This window comes from Betta splendens, chromosome 15 (assembly GCF_900634795.4).
Source record: "Betta splendens chromosome 15, fBetSpl5.4, whole genome shotgun sequence".
Taxonomy (NCBI): domain Eukaryota; kingdom Metazoa; phylum Chordata; class Actinopteri; order Anabantiformes; family Osphronemidae; genus Betta; species Betta splendens.
The window spans coordinates 11,635,206-11,647,883 of record NC_040895.2 but is presented as its reverse complement, the minus strand read 5'-3'; the positions used below and the strand labels follow the sequence as shown (position 1 = coordinate 11,647,883).

The window sequence follows — 12,678 nt, the reverse complement described above, 5'->3', positions numbered from 1 at the left end:
GGCCACTTAGAGCAATTTGTAATCCATGTTTTAGATTGCACTCTATAGATTCAGATAAGCACTCCATACAGCCAACATGCATTCTGAACATTGCTTAAGATCTAGCACTGGACCTCATCAGTATTAAATAGTGGATAAACTGAAGAGGGAAATACATCAAATTCATTTTTACAGCAGGTCAGTGACAGAAAGGTAGTGCAAAGCACATTGAGAAGACTATGAATCTTTTTATGGTGACTTGTAACACTATTTGATCAACAACAGCATGTTATTTTCCATTCACAACCGTATCAGTCAGATATTAAATAAAATGTTCTTTAATGTGCCACTGAGCAAATAATTACAGCATACAAACATTTTTAAAACCCACATCTGCTCCATGAATTGTACACTTACTACCGTCGTATTTAAAAAGAAAATTCAGTTATTCTTCTTCAATTCCTGGGCCACTCTTCATCACCAATACCAATCTCAACCTCAGGTTTCACAATATCTCCATCTTATGGAAATATATTTAAAAAATATACAATATTGATAAGAAATAAATACATCACAATTACAGCCATCACAGTCATACAGTATTTACCTCAGTAACATGTACATAAAGTATTTACATATCAATTTCAATATGTACTATGCATGCAAAATAGCAGTAAATAATTTGGTTTCTTAGTTTTCATATAATAGTAATTATTGGGTATGTTTATATAGCGTAAAACATATTTTTGCTTTAGTCTTGTAATTTGCGTTCCAGCTCTGTAAAAACCTTTGCATTGATTTCATCCACCTCATCCTCCACCTAGGTAAAAAATGACAAAGACAAAACGTCAGCTGTGATAGAATTGTCTGTAAAATGCTTTGGCCACGCTTCCAAACATAATCCCAACAGCAACTTGTAAAGTTGAAAAGAAATAAAGTAAATAGTATATTAGCTTTTATTTTATTCCACCTCATCCATAAATTTAAAAAAAAAGTCTGTTTTCATTGTTCAGAATTTATGGTCAAAGAAGTTCAGAAAATTTAAAATGTGATACTGGGACAATTTCCTACTTAGTATTTTAAAACTAATATTATTCAACCATTATTTTACTTTGTGATAGACATTAATAATCACCTGTTCCACTTTGTCTACCTCTGGGATATAAAACTGCAGCATGTTCTGAATGCCATTCTTAAGGGTGACTGTCGAACTGGGACATCCTGTGCAGGAACCAACCAGCTTCAGCTTCACTGTGCCGTCCTCAAAACCCTTATAGATGACATCACCTCCATCTTCCTGAACTGTAGGTCTTGAAGCCAGAAAAATACATTTGGACCAAACAACTTACAGGGCGACTATGAAGGTTATGTAAATAGAACTGTGCTTTACTATTCAATTAGCATTTGTTAATAAAAGCTGAGTAACCCAATGTGAAAAAGAAAACTGTGGTCAGAACTGAAATGCAATTTACTTAGTTTTGTACCTTATTCTGGTGTCCAGAAGCTCCTTTATCATAGAAACAATATCATCATCCTCTTCAGAAAGGCCTGCCATAAAGAAAAAAACAGTCACATACTTACACAACATACAGTGAAACATTGACATGACTTCATGATGCCCAAAGACTAACGACTCACTGCTTTCATGGTGCACTGCCCCTGTTGTGATCGGATCGCCACTCTCAAAGAATTTAGTAATAGCCTCCAAAGCTTGATGCTTAATGTCTGTCCATTCCACTTCCTCATCTGCCTTAACCAACACCAAGGACCTGATATTACCTCTCTGTTCTATTTCATAGTAACAAAATCAAGAGACAGAGGTCTGTAAATACTTTTAATACTCACTTTAGTGACTGTGATGAAGTCAGGACCAAAGAACACACTTTTAACTCCTTCAATTTCAAACAAGACCCTGAAACAAAAAATTATCATGTTATTGTTTTTACTTCATTTTGTGATAATCACATCTGCATGTGCTGGATTTATCACTGACTGACTAGTTTTTGACAATGCCATTTTTATCACGAGGAGACAAAATGTATTAGAAAACAATGTATGTTTATACAATGCATTCATGGTGTCAGTAACATAAACATCAGAGTATCACATTTTGTACTTTTGAAAGGGTGCACTTGTTTCCTCTACTCTACTCTTACTCTAATCTACTCATTATTCATCCAAGCAACCTGATAACAGACTATCATAAGGGTGACTACATAATGACTAATTCAGTCAGAAAACTGGACATTCCAAACTTGTTAATTATGAAACATGGACCTTAGCTATAAGACACATACTTAATGTACAAAAAAAAAAACACACATCTTTCTTGGCTTAAGCTACAGGACTGGAAACGGTGTAGATCACTCTGTTTAAAATGTCCATTTTATAAAGCTGGATAAAGAACAACATAAATACAGGAAACCTGACACGCAACCTGGCTAAAGATGAACTCTCAGCTGAGCTTGGAGAGGGAAAGTCAAGTGTCCCACTTCCTAGGACAGGTTTACCAGGGAGAAACTTCAGGCTTCTGGGGTTTGGAGTGTCTTGAGTCTGAATTGACAGATGTCTTACTAAAATAAATTACAAAACATTTTAGTTTATTAGTCAGTTATTTACAAACATTTCAAAGAGTTAGTTATTGATTGTAGTTTCCTTCATTCTTTTCAATTAGGTTTAATCGTTCTAATTACTTGAAGAGTAAAACACAACTTTACCACAAAGAAGCACAAGAAAGAAAAACAATGCTAAAATGACACTGTACTGTAATATTATTAACGACACCTATGGAGTAGATGTAGTGTTTTAGTGCACCCTGGTTTAAACCAAGTGTCCATAACGTGACCAAACAATGGGTTCTCACTTGAGAGGTGTGTGGCTCCTGTCCGGGACTGATGCTGGAGCTTGGAGAAGCTCTGGGTTGCGCAGTGTGAGTGGTACAGGCTTCTGGTCTTATCTGAAAACCTAATATTTAAACAACGTAAAGACGAAAACGAAGCCATGCTTGTGAATCAACACGGAACATCCACAGTGACTAGCAGCTAAACGAGCTTATCAGTTTAATGACATGATGGTTTGTTTACAGCCTCAGATAGCCACAGTTAGCAGCTAAGGCACATGCTTTAAATCTGGAAAGATACACACACAGCCTCAGAGATAAAAGGAGAACTTTAGTATAATTATAATCCTTATATCTACATCTGTATGTGGGGTAACGAGTTTTACTTAGTGTCAGTTTGAAGTTAGCGTTAGCTGGCGCTAATCGGCTAGCTCACGTCACAAGCTCATCTCCCAATGTAAGGGACATGTGCAACGTTTTACCCTGTCGTTATATTATATATTATCCGAGGCAAAAGATATTATGACGCCAACGTAGGAGTTCAAACCTGAAGTGAGCCGCATTTTGCGATCGTAACAACCGTTGAAGACCCCATCTCACGTGCGCCGCCATTTTGTTTGTTTTGAAAATGAGAACCTCGTGTGGTGAACAGCAGGTACTTCTGGCCAGAGAGGATCCCAGACAGAAGACAAAAATCAAACCTGTCCATTTTTACTCTTAATAAATTAAAACAGGGGTCAGAATATTCCTATTTTTCTAGACCCATATCAAAGTTCCCTGTGACTGGATAATAAACATCTCCTGTTATCTATTGGTAAATCGTATGAGCGAGAGCTCACACCTCCACATTGTCATTCATCTAAATCTTGATCTCAATTCAGCCGTTCACTAACATATCTTAAACCTATTAAATGTCCTTGTTCTGAAAGCAGTTAAACGTTAAAGGCTTTTAATGGTCATTTTTTAGGAAAGTTCAGGGCTTTGTTTGGTTTTATCAAGGGGCCTCGTCATTTAACCGTAGACTTGGAGCTGACACCCTACCCTAATATCAAATCTGTGTATACATATCTTCTGTGAGTGTGAGCAACTCACCTCCCAACCGGCTATTCATGTGCTGAGTCCAACGGGTCCAACTTGTCCTAGAAGACTATCATGTCTGAACGCTGAGTATTAGTGCTTATCTTGTACGTGAGCCAACAATGAGAAGTTCAAAAAGAAACACATGAATGTGACTAAAGATACCATATACTACACTACAAGTACAAGTTACTCTTTCTACTATTATTTTCCCGTATAATGCTAAATTCTTGCAATGACTTATAGGACAATGAATTGTAGGACAACCATATTTTTATTTTACTTGTATATCCAATTGGGTAAATGCAAACGTTTTCAGGAGAAATATAAATGTAGAATTAAAAAAGTACAAAAAAATCCTTTTGTGAGGGAGAAAATAAGGCAGTCAAAGCTTTCAAAACTTTTTTAAATCACAGAGGTATTGTTTAAGCCTCGTCTTTTCTAGAGGACTCTGCAAATCAGTGTCTGTGTTGAGACATCCGCCTCTCTCTGCGTTCCTGTTCTAAATCTCTTAATACACAGACTGTGCAGAAGCGGGCTTAACATGGGGCATGAATACGAGTCTGTCTGAGTCAAACAAACACAGTACCTGCTCCAAGAAAGCCAACCCCATGTTTCCTAACATTTGTTCAACCAGGAGCAAGGTGGAGTGAAGGAGTGGCAAAGAGAAACGGACTCTCCCTTAAAAGCAGAGCTGTGCTCTGTGGGGTGTTGGATTATAACTAACTGCAGGTCAGGTTTTAACAAGGTTGGGATTTTTTGGTTCTAATATTAATTTTGCTTGGTAGACATGAAGCTTACCACAGAGGGAACACATGTAGAGTGTTGAGTGGCTTCCTAAATTCATTTGTTTTTAATGTTTCTCACCACAAAGACATGGTTCTCTGGATCATCTTCCCCATCTCTCTCTCCTTGGTTTCCTTCGTTGGAACGTGGACTGTGTAAGTTTACCACATGTCTGTGTTTACCTCCACGTTAAAGGATTGGTTTTAGAAGTCTTGCTGTCTTGTAAATTGTAAAGTTACATTTATTTTTTAGTCAGTCGGTTATGTTTCATAATACTAATTTAAAGCTATGAATTGTGAGAAATGTGAGAAAGACAACAGGACTCCTGCATAATTGATGGTGACATTTGAATTTGAATCGTATAATAATACCAGATAAGAACATTCAGATTTCAGATAGTAAAGTAAAATCTGTGGACTTTGAACTTAAATTCTTAAAAATTCTTATTAATAGCTGACATGCTTTTGTTTAATATAAAATTATATATTTGTTTATATTTATATTTTCATTTCATTACTTTCTGTACTAAGCATATAATTTAAGTAAATGTTCTGATGAGAGAAGCATCAGGATGAAAGATACTGAAAGAATGTCACTAAGCTGGTTTTAATTGTTTTAAAGGCTAGGCTAAAAGAGGCAAGACTGGCACCCGTGCATCTATTTGTTACACTGTATTTATAATAATGAAGAATTATTAAATAATAATATAGCGAACTGAATTAGTTCATAGTTATTGATTGTGCTTTATACCTCCAGATATGGCCTGGCCTTCGCTAACAACCATGTTTGCTCACTCAGTGACTGGTGAGTTACAGAATTATTGCTCTGAACATTAATATTCAGCTGCGGCAGATTTTCTAGAACGTCACTAAACTGTTTCAGGGACCCTCCCAACTTGTGCAGATGGAATCAATCCAATGGATGCTGCGTCGCAGCCACCATAAGGTACAAACACAAACTCTCATTCCCACTACAACAATCAAATGGTGAAACTAACAACTAATGATATGAATGAACAATGAATGATTTGATTCCAGCGCAAGTGGAACCAATGCACCAGAAAGTTCCCTTTTCACAGCCACCATCAACGCCGGGGCCTTTCTGTGTGAGTTTGCCTGCTAATATGTGTACTGTAATGTGTGAATATGGGTTCTGACGTCTGTGATCGCCTTCGTATGCAGTTCTGCTCTTCTCTATATTCCACCACGCTCACATTATGGAGAGACATGCCTGTCATTCTGTGCTGAGCAAGTTTGCCTTGGTCTTTGGTCTGGTGGCAGCTGCGGGCGCTTTCACAGCTGGAAACTGCAACGTGAGTGTGTTGTTTTAAAATGATTTATTCATATTCAGCTGTAATGATGTGTGAATTTATAGTGGCTTTTAACAGTGTAAGTTGCTGTTTTCTACATTCATGACTCATTTCCTAGTTGCAGTAACACAAACTAACTGTGGTTTAAGTATGGGTTTCTGCTGACCGTCCTCCACAGCCTGGTTACCTGCCACTTCTTCACTACCTCGGAGCGGCTCTCAGTTTCACGTGCATCTGCTTCTACACTGTCCTGCTCACTGATCTGACCAGGAAGTGTTCGCTGACGGGTTACGAGAAGGTCCTCTACCCATTACGCGTCGTGTCCGCTGTGATCCAAATTGGAGTCACCATCTGCTGTATCCTTTTTCATGGAGTCACACACTCCAGCTGTTCCACGGTGCCAAAGTCCTCTGGTGCCGTATTTGGATCCGGTCTTCAGATCTGTTTACAAAGTGGGACTGGCCACTACAGTCCACCTGACTACCTGGTACGTATCATTGGCATTTTAGCCATATTAATCTTTAACCATTGTTTTGCTGTAACACTCAGCTTCACCTTTCTATTCACAGGAAAGCAAAGCAAACAGCAAAGTCAAATACTATCAGTCCTCCTTTGGAGCAGTTCAAAGATATAAAGCTTCAAAGATGCACACCCTAGGTTCTCCATCTGATGAATCAAACCTTAACTTAAAAACCTTCAGATACCATTTTGTTTGCCCAGGACCAGAACTTTTACGTTCACCTGTCGGCTGTGTTTGAGTGGATGCTCAGCATCAACCTGGAGCTGTTTGAGCTCACCTATGCCATGGAGTTTTGCTTCTTCTCCTCCTTCATGCTGTCAAATCTGTTAAGCAGACGTGAGGAAGAGAAGCCTCTCATGATGCCCATGTCATGATGTGACGCCGCCCGGCCTCAGCTGAAGCACACGCGTGCTGCAAAGACAGTGGCTGGACCGTGGCTGGAGGACAAATAACTGCTTTCATCACTTGGATGATTTCCTAAAACCTTAGTTATTTATTAAAACAACAACCTCATTTGTTCTGCAAATGAACAGTTCAGATGGGCCATATTGTGCTTTTATTCACATCATGCTCTGGCACAGGATATGCCTTAGTTTTGTGCAGTATTTATTTGTTGTGTCACCACTGAATTACACATTCATTCATCATGTATAACATCAAAGGTCCATTATTCTTCTAAAGGTTGGGAAATGTAAGTTATACTGTACCTGATGGTCTGCTTACGTGAACAAGGAGGTTACGCTACACCCATTGAAATAATGTGTGTTATGTTGAGGAATCCTGATTGACTGGAAGTGATTCATAAAAAATAAGCTTGACAGTTAACTAACAGAATGTGCTAATAATAGACATCAACGGTTCCAGTGTTCAGTACAATGGGTGTTGTCCCTGTCCCTTCCATCACACGTGAATCCAGGATTTGAGTCACGGCCAAGGACTTTCTTCTAAATCAAACTGTTTCACTACCAATCAGTTGTTGATTCATGTATTTGTGGGCAGTTTACTTGGATTGAGTCAAGTTGTTACCACCAGCTAGTTTTATTATGTAGCATTATTTCAATCAAATTAAATGAGTGGTTTCCTAAACCTTATCACTAAACCACACATTTTTCACAAAACAAGACATTGTTCTGTTTTTTTTAATGCAAAGCACTTAACCTTTACTTGAAAGAAGGTAAAATACATCCTGGAATTACAGATAATAAAGATACATTATGAGCAAAGTCATTTCACAATTAGTTTTGTCTTCTCTTCGCATTAACCAAGAGAGGAGTGCGACAATATCTACAGTTTTTGTTAGGAAGAAAACAGTGAAAAGCACACCTACTTCTGTCAGCATCTTTACTTTATGGTACACTGTAAAAAATGTAATCTATATGCAGTAGTCCACATTATTGAGCATAATAACAAAACGAGAAAAAAAAATGAAAATACACGTTTCATGGTTGTGTTTCAAACTAAGTAGTTCAACAGCAATGCATACATTATAAATAAATGTAAAGGGAAAAAAAAAGAAAGAACTACAAGCAATAATCCACAATTCCAGCATGGCTGAAACAACAAGTGGCCTTTAGTCCAAACCACACAATTTGGAGTGTGACCACAGCTTTTACAAACTTTTAAGATACTGTACTGTAGATATTCTAACTGGTACATATGAAATACCAACTCCTTTTAAACACTTCTGAATAAATCAAGTTAAAATTTGTTCTCTGAAAACACAAGTTGTATTCCTCACTCGGCAACTCAGCATGAGACAAACCCGCGGCCTTACTATTAAGAAAGATTTTGCAATTCAAAGCCATTAAGTAATGGAGTAACAAGCTTGTTCTCAGATAAGCTAGGGGAGGTTGCCATTAATAATCACAGGCTCTCTGCCTGCTTCGTAACTAACGCTCCACTCATGCTGGGGGAAGCTCCAACTGTACACTATGAACAAGGCTCTCTTTAATAAAAGGAAATGACACTACAGTAGTTGACAACTCAAACTTATTGTGATCATGTGGGTTGGTAATTGTTTAAATCTACAGCAAGTTCAACTGTGTGAGGAGGGGGAGGCTTTCAAACGGAGTACATGTTCTTGGTGGTGGAGCCGCTCTTGCTGGACGTGTCGTCGTGTGACTGGTAGCCGATCAAGGCTTTCATGTGGAGGCTCAGTCGCTCTTTATAAAGTTGTCTGTGGAAACACAAAATGAAGTTGAATGCTGTGTGAAGACCAATGCTAATGTCACCATCTAGTGGTCAGATACATTTGGTATATCAATTACATTTCACTCACACCTGTATTTGCCTCTCTTCTTATTAACATGACTTTACAACTTACCCTATTGTCATGATGGCGTCCCTGTTTTGGCAGTTGCTTGTCCAAATGGATATTTTATCTCCTTTGGGTCTGACGTTGACCACAGCCCCACAGACATCTTCACTCGCCTCATCAAACGACTCACCAACTAAACACAAGAGCTTTAAACCCAACAACACACAGAAGGTTAATTATTATAGAAATACTTATTACCCATCTAGAATTCCAACAAGGAACTAGCAAAAGCATGTTCTTTAGCCAATCACCGTTTCCATCCAATAGCGATCAAGGTCATTGTGTCTCTGTTGTCTATTTAGAGTTATCAGCCATCGACCCCCGAGCTTGTTCCTGTCATCTTCCCACATTGGCTTGATACCATCCTGTGACACACAGTGACAACACTATTAGTCAAAACAGGCTAGTTGACTAATATCTATTTAGTCATGTACCAATAACTGTGCATGTTTCAAGCATTATAGTACTTTTCTTTTAAAGGCCTTACCTTAAATAAGCAGTAATCACAGCCAAAGCCAAGTTTGCTTGGTTGCTGTATGTGGTTGTATAATCTGAAAGAAAAAAAAAAACATCGCTGTAAAGACATTTTAACATCAGAGAAGCGGTTTATGCATATATTTTCCCAACTAGGTGCCGCATAAAACAAATGTGTTTACAGCAAGTAAAGTGTTCAGTAAGGTAAACTCACGCCCAAAAGTCCTCCACTGTGTCAAATTTGGAAATGAGACGCAAGTTCTCTGTCCAACTTTTGCTCTTGTCATTTTTGAAATACCAAAGAGCCCATCTGTGAGAAAAAGACAATCAGAACATCACACATTAGGACTGTAAAAATCCAACACTTATTTTAGAAGAGTAACACAGAGTCTAAAAATAAAAATTCTAGGATTATCAAAAGGCACTTCATTTTTAAAAGATTAACTTAAACTAGTTACATTTAAACCATATTTCACAACAGAACACAACAGCTGCATACAGATATAAGTACAGTATATCCATGCAAAAGAACAGAAAGCCAGCCATTAGATACAGTACAAATGGAGCCTTTGTTTATGAGGGGTGCTGTTATTCCCATCTATTTCCAGGATGGGTGGGGCTGGCAGGGGAGAGATGAGGGCAACAAGAGGACATGAGCTGAACTCCATGCCCTCTTCTACACAGTCACCACGCATCATCTAGTTCAGCTACACTTGCTAATCCTTGTTCATGCTCTCTTATTTTTCATTTGTTTCAAACATGTAAAAAAATGTGGCAAATAGAACCAATAGGGTAGAAACTAGCCTTGATTTAATTGCAACCATTTGGTTGCAGGTCTTCTCAAAACAGGATTCTAACCATACCACTGTAAAGTAACTGCAAAACATTTTAGACATGGTTCCATAAACCAAGTGTGTCTTCTCACATCCTGCAGCTGTTTGTTTCCCTTTATCTCTCTCATACGAAAATGTTCCATAACTTCAAAGCCACCATCATACACAACTATGCTACAGCAGATATACCTGCAGATATTAGTACCAAATTAGTATACATTTTACTTTCATCTTTAGGCCACACTGACACAACCAGTATATACAATTACCTCTGACATTCATTGGAGAACTAGTTCATAACAGCTACAATAGGACGACAGTGACACTAGATATGTTACAACGTATTTAACATAAAATATCAAATAATTCACTGGAACCAACAGAATCAAAAAATGTTGTGAAGCAACACCTATAAGTGACAACACCTAAACCTCTGAGATATCCACCATTAGGGGTCTAAAAACAAACAACAGGGAACATAGATTTGTTACAAAACAAAAGAAGTGGCAAAAAAATAGGGGCCAGACAACATGTGGACAACCCTTACCTGTGGTGAACAAGCAGAACGAACTAGAAGTGACTTAGGTGAACTATTCAGCATTTCCCAAACTGACTGTGCATGGCTCCTGAATAGGTTACCACCACCACACAGCTACAACAATTGCATGACTAATATGCAGAGTAGGAAGAAGATTTCTTCTTCGTTTTGTGTTTATGATTAAAGCCTCAACATGATCCTGGTTACCTGAAATTAATTTACAATGAATAACTCTTCTGCAAATATCCACTCTGGCTTGGAAATAGTATTAATGTCAATGAGCTGTACAATTACGAATATGTTTGAATGAAGAATCAATGGCGAACTGTAAAATTCCTGAATGACTTTTGTTTGTGATGACAAAGAGCAGGAGTCAATAGTGGAGAGTTTTCCTCCAACAAATGGAAGAGAGTTTGTCACGTTTTTCATCATTATACAAAAACTATCAGATGTACTGTAATTCTTACCTATATTGCAAAGGATGTTTAATATACTGCTCAGGATTTGCAACAACTTGACTTTCTGTCTGTTGATCTTCAGTTTCAGCTGTTTTCTGAGGAAACAAAATATCATGTATTATTCAAAAGACATTAAATATCATTCTCTTTCATATTTATCCACAGACAAGTGCAGAATTCGCACAAATGGGAGCTAATAATACCTATTAAAATTTTAAACGCAATACTTTAGTGTCAGGGCATAAACGCTGAACATATATTCCTCACAAAGGGAATCATCATGTTTATTTACTGTGATACATGAAGCATCAGCATCGCAACTGAAAGGCTGGAACTGTAGAGGCACTGATTTTGTTAACTAAATTTTAGATTTTAATAAATGATGAAAGACAAAAATTGTGACTTTTTGAAACTCAGTCAATTCAATCACCAATTGGTATTGTGCCATAAAGTGTTTCTCACATTCACATAAAAGGCCAAATATCTACATTAAGCTTGATACATATTTTTAAAGTAGGCCATTAACTCAATATCATAGAGTCTTACACCACTAACCAAACACAAAACAGCCCCCTTTATCTGACCAACATACAAAAACAGTGTGTATAATAACATATTGTTCTAGTCGCGTGGTCTAAACAGCGTTTTCATACATTTAGGTTTAGCATTCATGCTAGGCTAGGTTAGCTACAAGCTAGACACACGTGTTAAGATTATTAAAAATATGCAATATATCACAACATGAACATTAAAAGGGCTAATGGACAAATAATACCACCACGGGATATTGAGTTTAAAATAAAATAAAAAAGATTCAAACAAATCCGCGACTGGAGTTTGAATGAACGATGTTCAGTCATCAGTCCCTCCCTGCCAACAAAGTCAGGCAATGCCTTATCCATCACATTGCTGGGATGCTAACGCTAACTGAGATCATACGTCTGTATATTGAAGCACGGCGGTTTCACAAAAAATGCATTTGTCGTTTCGAACAAGGCTGCCTGTGAAATTACGAACTAAAACGGTGAATGCATGACTAGCCTTTCCACGCGCATTATTCGAATATGTCTTGTGCCTCTTACCGGCTCCGATGTCGCCATCTTGACAGTGGAAATGTTCTGCCTGTTCAGCGCTTCTGCGTCACGCTCCGACCACTCGCACTGCTACGGAAGCCGCCTCGGTCCACGCCGAGGCGAGGGACATAAACAGAGCAGGGCGACGCGCACTCTTAAAATATGGCCGTGCGTACACGCAGTCCGCAGAATGCGGCCTACACACAGAGCTGAATGTTAAAGGAAGCATGCCACATGAAACATGAAGGACCCTGGGTCAAAATCAAGTTTAAAGATTCTCTGTAATTTATATACGGCAATTCTTTAGACACGCTAAAATAATTAAATAATTCATGTTCTTCATCACACGTGACTCCCACGTGTTGTAGTACAGTTCTTCATTGAATCCATGGTGTGGCCAGATCCGAGTTGAAATCTATTTACAGGAATTCATGTCCTACTGCCAAGAGCTGTGTTTGAAGATCTCTATCTCATA

General features: G+C 38.1%; 3 protein-coding genes across 4 annotated transcripts; 1 reads left to right on the top strand and 2 right to left on the bottom strand.

Annotated features, from left to right (window-relative positions):
- Positions 1–301: 301 nt before the first annotated feature.
- Positions 302–3,516, bottom strand: zgc:110319 (uncharacterized protein LOC796111 homolog). The gene is made up of 8 exons (XM_029127194.2): positions 3,366–3,516; positions 2,843–2,943; positions 2,417–2,552; positions 1,825–1,891; positions 1,618–1,729; positions 1,464–1,527; positions 1,115–1,289; positions 302–799 (listed from the first exon to the last, which is right to left on the bottom strand). Exons 1-8 carry the CDS (start codon positions 3,428–3,430, stop codon positions 731–733), a joined length of 789 nt encoding a protein of 262 aa, XP_028983027.1. The 5' UTR covers positions 3,431–3,516; the 3' UTR covers positions 302–730.
- A 152-nt stretch (positions 3,517–3,668) lies between these two features.
- Positions 3,669–7,004, top strand: si:dkey-228d14.5 (uncharacterized protein LOC796266 homolog). Of its 2 annotated transcripts, none has more exons than XM_055502422.1 (8): positions 3,669–4,627; positions 4,770–4,836; positions 5,438–5,485; positions 5,564–5,626; positions 5,719–5,786; positions 5,863–5,993; positions 6,169–6,346; positions 6,691–7,004. In XM_055502422.1, the coding sequence occupies exons 2-8, from the start codon at positions 4,772–4,774 to the stop codon at positions 6,882–6,884; spliced, it is 747 nt and encodes a 248-aa protein (XP_055358397.1). In that variant the 5' UTR covers positions 3,669–4,627; positions 4,770–4,771; the 3' UTR covers positions 6,885–7,004. The 2 variants fall into 2 exon arrangements, with proteins under 2 accessions (XP_055358397.1, XP_055358396.1); XM_055502421.1 differs by having other exon boundaries at positions 3,669–4,643.
- A 629-nt stretch (positions 7,005–7,633) lies between these two features.
- Positions 7,634–12,363, bottom strand: eif4e1c (eukaryotic translation initiation factor 4E family member 1c). Its single transcript, XM_029127196.3, has 7 exons — positions 12,213–12,363; positions 11,140–11,225; positions 9,516–9,611; positions 9,315–9,378; positions 9,079–9,192; positions 8,834–8,973; positions 7,634–8,686 (listed from the first exon to the last, which is right to left on the bottom strand). The coding sequence occupies exons 1-7, from the start codon at positions 12,228–12,230 to the stop codon at positions 8,572–8,574; spliced, it is 633 nt and encodes a 210-aa protein (XP_028983029.1). The 5' UTR covers positions 12,231–12,363; the 3' UTR covers positions 7,634–8,571.
- Positions 12,364–12,678: the final 315 nt, after the last annotated feature.